Genomic DNA, 17,268 nt, shown 5'->3' with positions numbered 1-17,268 from the left:
AGCCTACCTTGAATTTTGTTCAGTTGTATCAGACAAGCTTTATAGTAAGACATCTACTGATCAAACCTTCAGCGTGAACAAGCTCATGAGACATTGCTTCATTGCTTATATACCTGACACTCTATATTATTCACACAGGACAGAAATAAACTTTCACTTGAATAACATGACAGGCAGACTCCATTCATTTTACAGTTTCCTGGCAGCAGGTGGAGTAGCTTGTTTCTTTTTGTTGGTTTAAATGGTATGGTAACAAAGCAATGGCTTAATGACAGCTTGAGTGATGAGAGCTGCTTTCCTGGCCTTAGCAGTTATATTCATACCAGAAGCTTGAACATTTCAAATATAATCCTTGTTGGTAAACTTTGAAGACTTTGTATTGTACTGCCATGTATTTATTAAACTAACAAAATCAATCAATAAACTACGTTGCTTTTAGTCAGATCAATAAATATTTATGCGTTACATAATAATTGGCCTTTTATTTTTTGTATTTATTTTTAGAACTGTTTTAACTATTGTTTTTTAGTCTTAATTCAGAAATTCCATCAAAGAAAATATAAATTGTTTCTATACTAACAACTGTTTAATTCCACAATTATTAATTAAAAACGTGTATTTATCAACAATGTGCATTTTATTCTAAAACACAGCCGTTGGCACAAAATGAGTGCAAGTCTAAACACACATAACACAAATGTAAACCATCTATGAAAACAAAGACATCAAAATATTATCAAAACTTAATGGGGCAGTTTTCCAGACAGGGCTTAAAGGGATACTTCACCCACAAATGAAAATTCTGTCATCATTTACTCACCTTCGAGTTGTTCCAAATGTGTATAAATGTCTTTATTCTGATGAACACAGAGAAAGATATTTGGAAGAATGCTTATAACCAAACAGATCTCAACCCCCATTGACTCCCATAGTAGGAAAAAGTACTTTATCATTGTTTTTGTTCTGTTGAACACAAAATAAGACATTTTGAAGAATATAGGACAGCAAACAGTTCTGGGGCACTTTTGTCTACCATTGTTTTTTTCCTACTATGGGAGTCAATGAGGGTTGAGATCTGTTTGGTTATAAGCATTCTTCCAATGCTTCCCCTGTTGGGGAAACCGCCCCTATGTGTTTACAAATACATTTAAAAGTTTATTATTTAGGTCTGTGTTACGTCTGTCTGATACTAAAGCCTTGGTTCGTTGTACAGTATATACTGTAGGATATAAAATGTTGAAAAACATTTGAAAGTTTCTTATTCAGTTTTTTACTGAAATATGAATATTAGAGGCCCTAAACATATTTTAACAATCAAGCCACTTTATAAATGTATGATTGTCATCAGAATAACAATATCAAACCACATCAAAGTGCCACTTGTCAACACATTTTCTCAGGACTAACTTTTCTGCGTCTGGGAAATTTTGCATCAATTTTTGACATCCTGAAGGCGTCGAAATGCATTTTATCTTCATTTTGATCTGTAACATTAATAAAACCAAACACACTTCTTTGTGTAAAATACTATCAATATTTTATGCCACTTGTTTTGATCTCGCTATGACATTCATACATTTTTAAGGGCCACTGTATAATTGCCAATTGTCACTTCTCTTTGTCTCACAACTGGATTATAAAATGTACAAACGGAAAAAAATCAGTATTGTCCCAGTGCGACTGGAAACTACACAGTGTTTTCAACAGCCATTTGTCATTGCGGCCCTTAATTGTTTGAGTGATTGACAGAGTCCCCACTGTGTCCCCTCACACATCTCCAAGTTCAGTCCTGTCGTTTGAATGGGGGAAAGACACAACATAAGAGTCTCATATGTGCCTTGCCAATTCACATGTAAACACAACGGCACAACCGACGCTGACGTTCGTAAGACTCCTATTGAGACGTCTTTGTCGCCGCGGTAGGATGTCGTGTGCAGGGGAGGAAGCAGAACAAAGGGCCGGTCAGTACATGAGATCTGAAGCTCCTGTGGTTGCTTCGGATTCTTTGGCCTCCTGAAAGGGGAAATGGATCCCCGCCAGGCGGATGAGCAAAATGTTGAGACCGTGAGTGAGGAAGGTGAGAAAGATGAGCCAGAAGGACTTGTCGTACCATTCGCTTTGCATCTTGTAGACAAAGCTGCCCTCGTTGAAGTTGGTGACGGTCTCTGTTAGGTGGTGGAACTTGACCTCGGAGGCGAAGAGGATGAGGACCAAACAGCTGCAGAAACCTGGTCAGAACAGAAAGGGATGATCTGATATTTTGAGGCGGTTGTGACTTCTTACTGTAAAGCCCACAAGTAACCTTTGTTTATTCTTGCTTCTATCACAAACCTCTTTTAAAGAATTGACACTTATCATCGTGTCTAACAACGCCCCTTAGCTACAATCACTTTAAACTATGGCTTTAATTTTTTAGGAACTGACAATATAATGCATTATTTCAATATACAGTATAACCTAATTGTTGGCTATTCGTTTTTGATTATTTTGTTTATTACTTTCTATAAAGATGAATATATTAAGAATAGGGGTAATAATTACAAAGCTTCACGATTCAATAAGCACACTTTTCATATACGTGACACACAAAAACAAAACCAGTCATAAGTAGCACGAGTATGTTTGTAGCAATAGCCATTCAATGCTAATACAATGTATCGGTCAAAATGATCATTAGGGTATTAAGTAAAGATCATGTTCCATGAAGATATTCTGTAAATTTCACCATAAATTTATTTTTGTGAGTGGATGCAGCAAAATCCCTAACAAAAATGGCCGGAAACACGCCGACAAACTTCACTCGCTCCTGCCCGCTCTTTGGGAATAACCCACTCAAGTTAGGTATCTGTGTAAAGCTCAGAATTTCAGCTTTCGGGTTCATCTACTCTTCACAACGTCATTACAGCGGTAAGAGAGCATTAAAACAATCCACTTTCTTCTTAGCAGTGGCCTGCTACAGCGCCTCTGATGGACAACTTTAAAGGCGATTTTCTAAATATTTTGATTTTTTTGCACCCTCAGATTCCAGATTTTCAAATAGTTGTATCTCGGCCAAATATTGTCCTGGAAAGCATTCAGCTTTCAGATGATGGTCCAGGGTCACATATAACATGATCTGCAAGTGATACTACTTGAATTTTTGTCTTGTGTCTTTAATGGTTCTATTGTGCGGACAGGTCAAATGGCCTATTAAAGTGCCATCCTTTATCAGTACATAAACAACAGAGACACTGACACTAGAGATAGAGTGGAAATCTGGCTTGTTGCACCAAGCGCATTTATTTCCATCACTTTATTTATTTATCACGCAATTCTCTGGTCCCAGGATTGCTGAGCTTCATTTCTCGCTAGTCACAGTGAGTTATTGCAGAGGTTCATCTTTAATAAAGACTCTGCGGTTTGTGTCGATGTCTATGCGAACGTTTTATCACATGCTGTCTTCAGGAACGGAATTCTTCCTCAGGATTCAAGAATGTACAGTAAGAGACTTTAAAGGCATGGTAAGAACATTTGTTTGATTTGAATGTTTTGAAGTTTTGATGTTTGGTCACTACATAACTTGCAAAAACTATTTGTGATATTTCACAATTGTACTACTTTTTCACGATTGTAACTACTATTTTAAAATGAATGAAATAATAATAGTAAAGGAATGAGTGCAAACCTATATGAAATAAAGTATTATGATGGCAAATGTGTGTATTTGTCTTACAGCTTATCATGTTCCAGAGGTAGAGTCCCAGCGGTCCATGCAATGTCTCATACGGGCTTCCAAATGCATTGTAAAAGAAGAACGTAGAGGAGATGGCGGAGAACAAGATGTGCACTGAGCAGAAGAGGATCACGCTTACATGTAGACTGGCTGGAATCACACCTATCAGGTCTGGAAAAACTAAATAGAGAGAAAAAGATTTCACGGAGCAACACAACAAATTTGAATTGTATGATTAATTGCAGTATTATGCAATTAACACTTTTAAACATCTGGAAACTGAGAATCAGCATTCACTGTACGGGAGAAAGATGGTATCATTAAAAATGTCATCACAGGTATTCATATAGTCTGCTCACATTTACAGTATATTTCTCATTGACTAATTTATTGCCAATTAATGCCGAGATTTACAATGTAAAACTCTGCTGTAGTTTTACAGCAGGTTTGCCAGCAACTTACTGTAGATTTAATTCCTATTAGTACTGATTTCAATTTGAGTTCAACTTTACTTTAACCAAAATTAAAACACGTTTGCCTGGTTTCACAGACAACGCTTAGACTAGTCCCAGACTAAAATGAAAGTTTGAGCTGTCTTAACTGTAAATAACTTGCCCAAATATACTGTATCTTAAAACATGTCATTGCCATTGTTTTGTCTCAAGATGCACACCAGTAATTTGTTTATCTAAGGCATTTTAATAAACAAGCGACTTAAATATCCTAATTTAACTAAGGCATAGTCCTGGCTTAAGCTAAGCCTCGTCTGTGAAACCGGGCCTTTGACTATTGAGATTCAAAATGAGCAAGAAGAGACTGGTCTCATTACTGGCATTACACTGCATTACACTAAGCATTTTTGTCTTGTTTTCTAGTAAAAATATTTAAAACTTCTTAAATTACGAAACATTTACACAACAAGAAAAGTGTCCTAAGATATTTAATCTTGTTTCATGAAAGAAAATATAAGAAATAGGTAAGTTTATGTTTAAAACAAAATTGTAAATGAAATCTACAGTAAGTTACTGGCAAACCTGCTGCAAAACTACAGCTTTTACAGTTGACACTTTAACTGCATGTCTGAAAGAATAATCTCTGTTCATATTTGTCCTCAATTTTCATGCATACTTTGTGAGTGCAAACGGACAGACGGTGATAATATTCCTTTGTTTTCTAAAATGTGCAGCTCTAATATCTGGCCCTGTTTCAGTCCTCATTAGTAAAAAATGTTCTTGAAGCTGTCATAAAATTCAAAGGACCTGGAATGACACTACTCCACTAACAACTCCATCCTAACCCAACACACAACAGACTGTGTAAAAATAAAATTGATAGCACCACATTTTAACAGACTTTACAAGACCATTGATTCTAAAAAGTATTTGGGCAGTTGGTCCCAATGTGATTTTTCAAGAGATAGTGCATTCGTTACAAAATTGTGCCATGTTTAAGATTTAAAACATAAAAGTGTACCAACACTTTTATTCTTCATATGAAACAATGCTGTAGCCTACTATTCAAGCATTTGAAACAAATGTACATTTTATATTGTTTGTAAAATATTTTCTTTGTGTTGTTGTATCTTTAAAATAAATGCAGCTTGGTTTTGCATTTTATTGGGCTACTTAAAAATTAGCGTCTTTTCGTAGATTGTAATAATGTGGTTTGAATAATACATTAAATCTTAACCTTGGTTTTGCTTTTAACACCTTCGTAAAGTTCTACTTACAAGAGAAATAAAAGGGTCTGTCACCCAGACCACACTGTTTCATCCCATGGCCATGGAAGAGTCCGTAGTTCGCCCTTCCGACGAATTTCTCCAGCTCCGATCCCGTTGCATTGACGATCTGTGCGCCCGTTTTGCACAGAACAGTTGCCTTTATCCAAAACTGAGTTCCCATCGCAGCCGCCACGACCAGCACACAGCCAAAGCAAAGAACACCAGCCACAGAGAAAATGATTTTCTTTTGTCTACTAGACATTATGTTTGACAGGGCAACAAGAGCCCCTAAAAACCTGCTCGGTATCCAACAGATGTCCAAATGTTTACGCACAAAACGGCAGTCTTCCAGTTATCCAGTGTGATAAAACGCATTGTGCAATTGTGGATTTATCTTCAATGCTGAAAACACGGATATTATAAAATGATCCATAATGTTGTATAGCACATATTGGGAGAGTAAGACTGTTCCTGGCAATGTCTCCTCTGGATAGAATTACACCGGATGGCTTTCACTGTACTGCGTCTCCAGGTAACAGGGTTGAATTTCTCGCACCAGCGGTCAGGGGATGTGACCTTTATTGCGATTGGTTACTGGTTTGACTCTCTGCATTCAGAAAAGCAATTTCACTGCTCTAATTTTTAATATGGAGTTTATTGTGCGTAAAGTGGCGTGACGTTTGATTATTGCGTCAAGCTTCTAATAATAAAACAACGCAGCATCGGTAGGTAGAGCGGCAATGCTTGAATAACTGAATAATAATAATGCTTGTAATAAAATAAATTTTTATACTGTATGTTGAAAATCTAAAGTTATTATCAAAGTTTGTATGGTGTAGAACGGTTGGAATAACTAAGTTTTCAATTTTGCGACTAGCGTGTGTTAAAGAAATGGAAATACATTTCAAAAAGGAATTTCACCACATATCTGTATTTAAATACTGTAAGGCAATGACAAAAGTAACACAGAAATATCCCACCATTGTTTCAGAAATGGTAAAGTTTAAAACAACGTGTCCCATGACATTACAGTGTGAAAATGGATACAAAAAACAAATCCAGTTAAATAGCTTAGCATAAATATTATTACAACAATCTGCTTTTAAAAAGTGAAAAAGATACATTTTTCAAAGGGAAAATCCAAGTTATGACATGAGAAATAATTTCCTAGCTCAGCAGACAGTGACTGAGGTGTAGACCCATGGTGATGAATAATGGCCAGTGGGTGTCAAAGACAAAAACAGTCATAGCATCACAGACGGTGACTCACAGAGATTTGTGACCCGATATAAGCACAAATGACCTCTTATTCACTCATTTCTGGAAATAATGAAGCAAGCCAAATACCAACTAAAATGGTTATCAATAAAAAGGAAATTCATACAAATAACACTGAAATAACTGTGGTAAAATGTTTAACAGTACAATGTTTTAAATTGAAATTGTACAATTTATACAAATAAATTTCAACTCTATACTTGTTTCTTACATAAATAAGATACAAAATGTCACTACAGTAAATAACTATACAGAGCAACTACACCTGAGCAACATTATATCATCCATCCTCTGTAGCCTTATGCTAGAATGACTCATGAATATTAATTAGGTGATGTAACGTTCACTCAGTAGTCCTTGCTTGCTTACCAAATTCAACTTATAGCAGTTTGTGCATTTGTTGTCATTTTATGCCTGTGTTTAATGTTTTCTTTTGCACTGTGACCAAAGCTTTTCATACGGTAAAATATTGATCATGTCCTCTCAGTTACCATGTTTCCCACATATTTGCACAATTTGATCGAGTATTACAGTCTTTTATAGGCTACATGCTCCTTCCTTTCTTGATATATGTATTACCAAACCATAGTTGTCTAAAAAAATTGTCCCATCTCTTATATCTAATTAAAAGAAAGATATCTCTGTGATACTTGGTCCAAAACTTTCCTTCCCTTAATACTTTAATGCAAATATTTATTCTTGGTTAGCATCTGGAACACTGCGTCTCCTTGAGAAGGTTTTCGTGATCTGATGTCTAAATGCACGACAAATGACGAAATACAGCAGCGGATCAAAGCACATGTGCAAGATGGCGAGAAGTAGAGTAGACTCCTTAGCCAAGAACAGACTCTTCTTCAATCCACAATCGTTGATCACATCTATCTGTGTAAAAGTGTACGGCATCCGCACCGCATGGTATGGCACGAAGCTTATCACGTACGCCAAGGTCACCAGTGCAATGTTTCTAAAGGCATGATGGGCGCTTGCTTGGCCCTCTGGGTCAGATTCACGTCGACCCCAGAGCCGTTTCAACACCAGGCCGTTGGACAGAATCACAGCCGCAGAGGCGTTGAAAAAGATGGCCGTCCCCAGGAACACGGACAATGTGTGCCAGTGCTTCCCTATGTCAGTTTTTAAATCAGAACAGGTCAGCCCATGTATGTTTGTAATGTTGGCTTTGATGGTTATTGCCATGTTGGGCACATTTATGAAGAGCACGAGGAACCAGACCACTACTGACATCAACACCGCGAAACCCACCTCCTGCAGTCGGAGAAGTTTTGAGCTGTGGGTTATTTGGAGATACCGCTGAACGCTGACAAATGACAAAAAGATGATAGAAGCGTACAAGTTGATGTAGATGAGCGGCCCGCTCACTTGGCAGTGGAAGATGATCAAACTTTTCGACTCGTTGCCCAGATCCTTTGCGATCTTGACGGGTAGGGCCAGCATGAGGAGAAAGTCAGACGTTAGAAGGTTGATCAGGTAAACGTTGATGCACTTTTTAATACTTTGGCTTGTGGTGAAGGCCCATAGTGCCACCAGGCTAGTGGCCACGCCAATCAGAAAGATGATGATGTAAAGTGTGGCGAAGGGTACCATGTTGTCGTTGACCACGCAGGTATTATCTGGATTCTCCATTTTTGCATTGAGACAGTAGGCCCGTAGTTGTACTTGATCAATGTATCCAAGCCCTTAAAAATGAAGTCGATCTAATACGGTTCAGTTCTTGTTGTAACTATGTTTTATCTCCTGTCAGACCAGCGAGTACCATTTCACAGAGTTCTGGCTGATTTTCACCTTACCAGAAAGTCAATAAAGTGTAAAGAGAGGAAGTGGTAAATCCTCTGTGTACATGCACGAGAACATTTTCCGGCTCAAAGCTGTCACCATATAGAGAGATATTCTCATGTAGAAATCCTGTAAAGAGGCAGAAAGAGAAAATTATGAACATTAAATTCAATTTACCGCAAGCAAACAAATGATATTTATGTGAGTTTTAATATATATGTAGTGTTGTAAAGCTATAAACCTTTAGGCTATAAAAGCCTAAACTTTTAGGCTGGGTAACACTTTATTTTAAAGCTTCTTTAATACACATTACATGTAATTACTATAGCAATAACTATAGTTATATGCAACTGAACCTAAAACGATTCCTAATCCTAACCGTTAACCTATGTGTTGCAAATCTGGCATAAGAGACTGGGGGTGACTGGGAGTAAAAACCTCAATATTGGATATGTTATTAGATCATAATATTAGTGCAAATACATATGTAATATATGTCTAATACATCATAATCACTTTTATATATCATAATAATCATAATAAATGTTTGTATTATTTAAAGAAGCCCATATTGCAAATTGTCTGAATTGTCCTTCAGTACTAAAACAAATTATAATCAATATCCAAAAATAAATGTGTAAATGTGTATGGTTCTCAAACTGATCCACACCGACATTTGTGCACACATTAGCACAGTTTTAGAGAAGTGACACGATTACGTGGTCAGTATATTCCCCCCTAAAAGGAAACTTGTATACTGTAAATTTGTATGTAGAAACGCAATTTATGCAGCAAATAATATATAATTCGAAACCTGTCTGACTTTCTTTCTTCTGCAGAACACAAAAGATATTCTGAAGAACGTTGGTAACCAAACAACATTGACCCCCTTTGACTTCCATTGTATGTATACGAAATAAAACAAAAAATGTGTCAAAATATATTTTGTGTTATGTCAAAGAAGAAAGAATCGTTTACAGGTTTCGAATGACATGAGGATGAGTAAATGATGACAGAATTTACTTCTGAACTATCCCCTTGAGGATTCTTTGTTACATCGAGTACATCGATCTTCCAAAACAAACAAACCATCGCAAACTTAATGTGAACAATTTAAGCCTTCTAAGTACATCAGGGAGGAAATCGAGGGTGGGCTTCCTCCAAAAAGGAATGTAAACCTAGTTTATTTTTTTCAATTTGCTATTGGTTTACAAAAAACATCTAAAAAAGGACAAAAAGAAACCGGCATGTGGTGTTTGATATTACCTTCAGACAGGGAGACCGCACCGTCTCACAGTCGGATGTCAGATATGCAGCATGTGAAGTCTTTTCAGCCAGCTAGCTTTGACAGGTTTAGAAATCCAAACTACAGCTACTGAGAAAATTCAGAGTTTTAACAATCTCACATATCCTGTTTCCTCTTTTCTTTGGGTTTGGTCTTAATTAAATCCGACAGTGGAGGAAAAGCATGCACTGCCCGTATGACGCAGCGGAAATGCAAACATTCTGAATTTACTGCATGTAGACAACCACGAACCACACATCCTTTTCTCTAGTTTGCATGTGCTTGCTGGGCTATCATTTCCTGATCTGACAGGTTGGTATCAGTTCATTGTGCTAAAGACAGAAGCTGTTATTTTAGTAGCAATCTTCCACTATTTCACAAAGCATAAATAGGCAAAGCATCATCATTGGCACGCAAGCCCTCAGTGCAGGAGGCATTCTGTAACCCAGCAAGAAAACATTTATCAGCGAACTGTGGTTAGAAATCCCAAATGACATCTTCACACACCCCTGCTGTTTCCTTGTTGCATGCATAATGAAAACGTGCATACGGTTACAAAGCTGCACCACATTGCACGACGTGAAGTCTTTTAGTCATGAGTTTGATTTCAACTATTAATTTCACTATTATTTCAATCTTTGACATGGCCTTACTCAGGCAGTATTAAAGATATTACGGTTATATTTTCACAGAATGTTCATTACATCATGTATGATCACAAAATTCTACCCTTCTATTTTTCTTGTGCAGTCTTACAAAATGGAAAATATATACAAAGAAACGTGTACACGTGTTTATTAAGAAAACGTGGGCAAGCTAGGTAAGTTGTGCTTAGTCTTTTGAAGTTTGTGACCACAATAAAACAACCTGGTGCAACTGTTATTCTTGCAGAAGTTCCCTTCTATGCACATTTACCAGTGCAACAAGAAGTGAAAGAGATTTTATTTGTATTGTTTTATGATTTTTTGTGGTTTAATCTGAGAAAACAAATACAGGATATGAGTGTTGTTGAAGCAATAACTGACCGCATGCAGTCGTGCTGCTATGAACATACAGTTCCAACTCAAAGAGATTTAGACGGGTCTACATAAAACAACTGAACAAAACTGTTTGAAAGTTAGAGGTATAGGGAGAATGCAGTAGATTACACGGAAACGGTCCATCAGTTAAAAATATGAGATGTCGAGCTTTGTTCAGTTCAGAAACAGGACAGAAACAGAGTTTTACATGAATGCCAAAAAATTAACCATATATTTCTATGCCATAATACATAATGATAACAATATTACAACTTGAAATTAAAAATATGTATATGTTCACAGTCCCAGTTTTTTAACTGGTGAATAGAAACTCATACCTGTTTTATCAAAGTTGAAGTTGAGGTAAATGGTCAGTCGAGCTGACGTTTAATGCTACGGTATCAGCAGGTACAGTAAATCCTTTACACATTCATTTCTTGCTCTGATTTTGATTATATTTTGATTTTATCAATCACATTTCATGACATTGTAGTCTATTAAGTCAAAATGCTAGCCTAAATGACACTTTCGTGTCTTAACGTGGATACCTTGGTCTCAATGTAGCTCAACATGTTGCTCATTCGCCTTTGCGGTCCTTGATCTTTATTGGATGCCAACGATTCTGTCTTTTTACCGAGACTCAGCTGGGCTCTGAAGGCCTTGCAGAAGATAAAATAAATGAGCGGATCCAAACAAGCATTTAGCACTGAAAGCAACACAGTCAGCTCCTTTAAGATGTAAAACGCCTGGGCTGTGCAGTCTTTCAAATGGGGTTTGATGAATGCGTAAGGAAGCCTCACCAGATGATACGGCACAAAGCACACGCAAAAAATAACCACTAGAACCAGCATGTTACGCTTTGACTTGTTAAACTTACGGCTATTAGATGTGGTCTGTGTGGACAGCTGAACTTGCCTGATCTTTTTTAAAGTCCCCCAGTAGAGAAGTATCAGAGAAACCAGCACAAAAATGAAGAGCAACATGGAGACAGTGTGAGTGATTTTGTAGACCAACTTGACCTTGGCACTGTGTAAAGATTCACAGCCGAATCCCTTGGCATTTTCATTGTGACTCCAAGACGTCTGGAGAAATATGACTAGGTAGATGGAAGCCATGGCTAACAAGGAGAGCCAAGTTGATATGGAAATGTGACGTGCGGTACGAACCATCTGAAGAGCGTGAGTCTCCAATGGCCGGGCAATTTTCAGGTACCTGAGGTGAGAAAATAAATGTTACAATTTTTGATGCACTGTAGTTTATAAGAATAATAAAATTTACTTCATGACCCTGGTGAAAAAAAACAAAATAGAAATCTGCCCAAAACACAATAGAAAATGTAATGGATTTACAGCAAAGGGATAGTTCACCCAGAAAAGAAAATTCTGTCATCATTTACTACCCTCAGATTGTTCTCAGATTATTTTCCCTGCTATGGCAGTTAATGGGGGATAAATCTGTTTGGTTACTGACATTCTTCCAGATATATTTCTTTGTGTTGATCAGAACAAAGAAATTTGAAACAACCTGAGTGTGAGTAAATGATGGCAGAATTTTCATTTTTTGGTGAACTGTCCCTTTAATGGTTATAATGTATTTATAATGTATATGAATTGTATTGGTTTTAATGGAAACTATAATGGCGTCTACTGGCATGTGATGGATTCTATTGCTAAAATGTTAAATCCTATTGGAATAATGCGCAAAACATGCTACAGAAATAAATTGTTAATGGTTTTAATGGAAAAGCTAATGGTTCATAAGGGTATTTTAATGGAAACCGTTACAATATTTCTGATGGCTTCTATTGTTTTTTGTTCAGCAGGGGAGTCATTTCCCTTACAGAAAAGACACATGAATTTCACATGTTTTTTACATGTTTTTCGCATGTGATCACATGTATACAACATGTGTTTAACATGTGCAAAACAACACGTGTGATCACATGTGAAATGTGTGTTTTTGGAACATTTTGGTGTGAATTCTATGTGAATTCCCACGTGAAACCCATGGGATAACATGTAAAAACCCATGGGATGACATGTGCAACATGTGGTGACGTGAAGAACATGTGATCACATGTGGAGACATGTCGCATATGTTATCCCATGGATTTTTACATGTTATCCCATGGGTTTCACATGGGAATTCACATGGAATTCACACCAAAATGTTCCAAAAACACACATTTCACATGTGATCACATGTGTTTTTTGCACATGTGAATTTCGTGTGTCTGTTCTGTAAGGGTCAGTTTAATGTTTTATATTTTTAAATGTCTTTACATTACTTTACCTCTCTTATATTATTGAGTTACATCAACCCCAAACGTTCAGGCACCAAAAAATGTTTTGCTTTGAATAATTTCTTTTTTCAACAGAAAATGTCATACACATGAAGGTTATGTGACTGACATCTGGTTGGATGGACACAACCACAAGAGCACATTTCCTGTACTGCTAAACCCAAATGATAACAAGTAGGTCATACAACTGGGATTTAGCACGAGATGGTTACCTGTTTGCAGCAATAAAGTCCATGAAGAGAATGCTTGCGTACATGTTTAAATAGAAGGCCGTCGCTCCAAAGCTGCAATAAACATTGCGCAGTGTCACTGAATGCGTGGCATAGTTAGCAATGCGCAAGGGTAAGCAAAGACAAAGGAAGAAGTCAGCCGCGGCTAGATTCTTCATGTAAACCGTGACACTGGATTGGACGCGGTGATTGGTACAAAAATACACCCGCATTGTGACGCAATTCAGCACCAGACTGATGAGAAACACTAGTGAGTATGCAAATATGAAGACTGGGTGAGTTGGGACCTTAGAAAATTCACATGAGTTTGTCATGTTCTGCATTTTCATGTCATCCGTTGCAGCGGTGCTTAGAGACTCTGATGTTCTCAGAATTGGTGACTCCATCTGTACATAAACAAAAGAGTTATTAACGCAAGTTGGACTACTACATTTTAAGTGATGTACAAATGGGTAAACAAAGACAAAAAGTAATGTCATCAAGTTTATAGTGACGCATAAATAACAGTGACATTCTCTGAACAAAGGTTTAGTCTGTTCACAATGGCCCCGTTAAAAGAATATTCTGGGTACAGTGCAAAATTCACTAAAGGCAGTTTTAACTCATCTGTTTATCATTTAAAAAGAAAACATTGAGTTTATGCTATAGTACTGACAAATGTGTTAACATAAGTACAAAAATATATATTGTGTTGCCACATTAACAACATTAATTTAGTAATCATTTACCAGCCTATGGGCTGTACGATATTTGAAGGAAATTGGATAGGTTAATAAATATTTTGATATACAATATGCGATATGATATGCAATTGAACTATATTATTTAAAAACTGAGAATTATCTAACCAATGTGTTTCACGATCTTTTTGACCGTCAGTCATCTTCTGCACATCAGACCATGCTTTCTTTGTATCTGTATTCACCTAAACCTTTAACTATAATATCATTAATCTGTAACCATCTGTATTTCGACCATTTTGATATATTAGGCAGCCCTTACCAATCTTATCTTTGTAAAGTTGTATGCAACATTACAGCTGGATTGCCACGATGACATGACAATCTCATATATTTATAAAGCTCTTTACAACACTCAAGGTGACCAAAGTGCTTTCCAATAAGAGCAAAACAATACAATAAAGACAAAAAGTATAAAAATACAACAAAATAAATAGACTAGAAAACAATTAAATACATAAAATAAACACAGGAATATCACAAAATCGCTTAGGTATTAAAAGCCACTCTGAAGAAATAAGTTTTAAGCCTAGTTTTAAAATGACAGCATGAATATTGAACATTATTTTAACACGAATATCGAACATAATTTTAACACGCATGAAGTTTGTAAGTCATACAGTACACAAAATGTTTAAGAGCAATGCTGATATTTTTTTATACTGGCTTTCTGAGTTTTTTTTACGATGTGCACATGAGCGAGCATGTAATATTTTGTTAATAATTTAACATTTTGTCATGTATAAGGCTGATGTGAGAGAACTATAGACATAATGTTTCCATTAGCTACATTAATTTATGATCAAGTAATAAGTCTTTACAGCTCTGGTGCATGCTCAACATGAGACAAACCTTTTACTTCTCAAGTAGAAGTGAGCTTCATTGTCCACCCTGGTCTATTCTAGCTCAGTTAACTGTGACGTTTCAGCCGTTTCTTACTGTGTTTCTCAGAGTTAATGAACTCATATAACATCAGCACAAGGTGTTCTGTGAAAATTAGATGTACTGTCTCTGTAAGATGATCATATTTAACTCACCTGAAATCCACTTGTACCCATTCAATCTGTCCAGTGTGCCTTGATGTAGCTGTCTGCCCTTATCATTCACATCAACTTCCTTATGCATGCTCAAGCAAAGAGGAAATTATGCATGTGCGATTACTCTGCGAAAGTATGAGAAGAAATGCCAAAAGGGGCTAGGGGTTTAAGAGGTGCTGATTTTGTGGTGGATAAAGAAGACCCGAGCATATACAGTACATAAATATTTGCAAAACTGTTTTTATAATTTTATTTATGCAGTAATTTGCAAGTCAAATTTTTTCCATTTTGTCATCTTAGATGCAACAACAAAACATAACATGTGAGTGTGGTTTTGCATTTTATATACTCATAGGGCGTCACCAAAAAATAAAAATATGTTTTTATAAATGTATTATTATTACATTTATTAATATGAGAATTTATTTATCATGTTGTTCAAAACCTGTATGACTCTTTTATCCGTGGAACACAAAAGGAGATATTTTGAGAAATGTCTCAATAGTTTTGTGTCCATACAATGGAAGTCAATGGGAGTCAAAGTCAAACAGGTTTAGAATGACTTGAGAGTGAATAAATGATGGCAGAACTTTCATTTTACAGTATCTGGGGAATGGGAACCAACAAAACACCAGAGGTGCATTGCAATTTTGAAGGGCTCATCCCTATACCCAAATCCCTTCGAAGGGTTTACCCTCTTTCTGGAGTGAGAGCTTTGAAGGGATGAAGGGTGTACGGGACCAAGCAACTGTTTCTTGAAGTGCCCCTCTGCGTCATCGCCCCGTGCCCACAAGGGGGGGCCATTGTCAAGCTGTAATGATGCAGACAAGATGAGCTGGATCTAAACGCAACACAAATGCTTATTAAATCAAGAGACACAAGAAATCCAACATGGCGTCCAGGAAACCCTGGGCAACACACCGATAAAATAACACAATACCAGACCATTTTACCATTTAGGGCAGGCTAGCAAGGATAGGATTAGGCCTACACAATATGATGGACAACAGACAGAAAGTGAGGACAGGACAGGCATACATACATATAACACATGCAAAGAATGTAAAGAATATGTGTAAAGAATCATGGTGGAGCAAAGTTTCAATCAACTGTACCCTTTGAAATCCTTAATTCCATTTCTGTCGGTCTCTCGACGTTGTGTCAAACCGACAGAATGGGGTTTGATCTTGAGAACCTATCATCTCCGATTGTACTTTTTAAAGGCCAATGAAGTTGACGAATGGCGTGGCATGCCAGTCTCCGCCCCGTACATACAGGTACGAAAAGGAAGATGGCGTGCCCATTCATTCACCTTTTGGGCTGAAGAACCTGAGAGGCATTCCCGGTCACTGCAGCGGATGGCGAAGCGTTGTGGCAAGAAGGACACAACATCTCGTTCCCTCCATCAGGGAACTGAGGTTACATACGTAACCAAACAATCTGCCGTGAGCGAATGCCCCCCTGGTGGTTGACATACGCTACGGAAGCCATGCTGTCCATGCGGAGCAGCCCGTGCATGCCCTGGATGAGAGGAAGGAACCTCTTCAACTTCATTGGCCTTTAAAAAGTACAATTGGAGATGATAGGTTCTCAAGATCAAAACCCATTCTGTCGGTTCGACACAATGTCTCGTTCCCTCCATCAGGGAATTGAGGTTACATACGCAACCAAGACGTTTCGAAGGGCCCTTTGAAATGGCCAGTTGAGCACTTTGGTTTGAAACCACCCTTCAATATGGCGGCCATGATGTTTTTACTGAAAGTGCCTTTCAGACATGTCCTCTTTGGAACTCACCGAGAGGCCCATGGGCTACATCTTATATAGTCTCAAGTAGCCAGACCTTCATACTGAAGTTCTGGAAATTATCGCCGCTTTCCTTGACCAAGAGGCCACATGACTGACAGGTAAAGCAACCAATAATGTTTCGTTTTGTGCCGAGTCATGTTTAGAGGCGTGGACATGTCCCCGCAGTAACAGACTGGTGTACATTCACGAACACGTATATATAAATTTATGCCGTGACCTCGCATACTTTTCAGAATTAAGCGTTTAGTCAATTGTGATGAATTTTTATAGCAACCGTTGTAAACAAGACAGCTTACTTCTTAGATCAAACGGTTTCATGTTGTTTCCAGGCGGACCGTTGTTCTGATA

The 17,268-nt window shown here is 37.4% G+C and overlaps 3 protein-coding genes across 4 annotated transcripts; all 3 read right to left on the bottom strand.

Annotated features, from left to right (window-relative positions):
• Positions 1–1,010: 1,010 nt before the first annotated feature.
• clrn1 (clarin 1) lies at positions 1,011–5,910 on the bottom strand. Its single transcript, XM_057351042.1, has 3 exons — positions 5,442–5,910; positions 3,713–3,892; positions 1,011–2,228 (listed from the first exon to the last, which is right to left on the bottom strand). Exons 1-3 carry the CDS (start codon positions 5,692–5,694, stop codon positions 1,963–1,965), a joined length of 699 nt encoding a protein of 232 aa, XP_057207025.1. The 5' UTR covers positions 5,695–5,910; the 3' UTR covers positions 1,011–1,962.
• A 434-nt stretch (positions 5,911–6,344) lies between these two features.
• On the bottom strand, positions 6,345–10,175 carry gpr171 (G protein-coupled receptor 171). Its single transcript, XM_057351028.1, has 2 exons — positions 9,768–10,175; positions 6,345–8,630 (listed from the first exon to the last, which is right to left on the bottom strand). Exon 2 carries the CDS (start codon positions 8,349–8,351, stop codon positions 7,404–7,406), a length of 948 nt encoding a protein of 315 aa, XP_057207011.1. The 5' UTR covers positions 8,352–8,630; positions 9,768–10,175; the 3' UTR covers positions 6,345–7,403.
• Positions 10,176–10,649: 474 nt separating this feature from the next.
• LOC130564694 (P2Y purinoceptor 14-like) lies at positions 10,650–15,178 on the bottom strand. Of its 2 annotated transcripts, XM_057351022.1 has the most exons (3): positions 15,115–15,178; positions 13,320–13,723; positions 10,650–12,017 (listed from the first exon to the last, which is right to left on the bottom strand). In XM_057351022.1, exons 1-3 carry the CDS (start codon positions 15,133–15,135, stop codon positions 11,321–11,323), a joined length of 1,122 nt encoding a protein of 373 aa, XP_057207005.1. In that variant the 5' UTR covers positions 15,136–15,178; the 3' UTR covers positions 10,650–11,320. The 2 variants fall into 2 exon arrangements, with proteins under 2 accessions (XP_057207005.1, XP_057207003.1); XM_057351020.1 differs by lacking the exon at positions 15,115–15,178 and having other exon boundaries at positions 13,320–14,026.
• Between the last annotated feature and the right edge of the window lie 2,090 nt (positions 15,179–17,268).

This window comes from Triplophysa rosa, linkage group LG14 (assembly GCF_024868665.1).
Source record: "Triplophysa rosa linkage group LG14, Trosa_1v2, whole genome shotgun sequence".
NCBI classification, from domain to species: domain Eukaryota; kingdom Metazoa; phylum Chordata; class Actinopteri; order Cypriniformes; family Nemacheilidae; genus Triplophysa; species Triplophysa rosa.
Note: the sequence above shows the minus strand (reverse complement) of the source record. Positions and strands in the feature narration are given on the sequence as shown.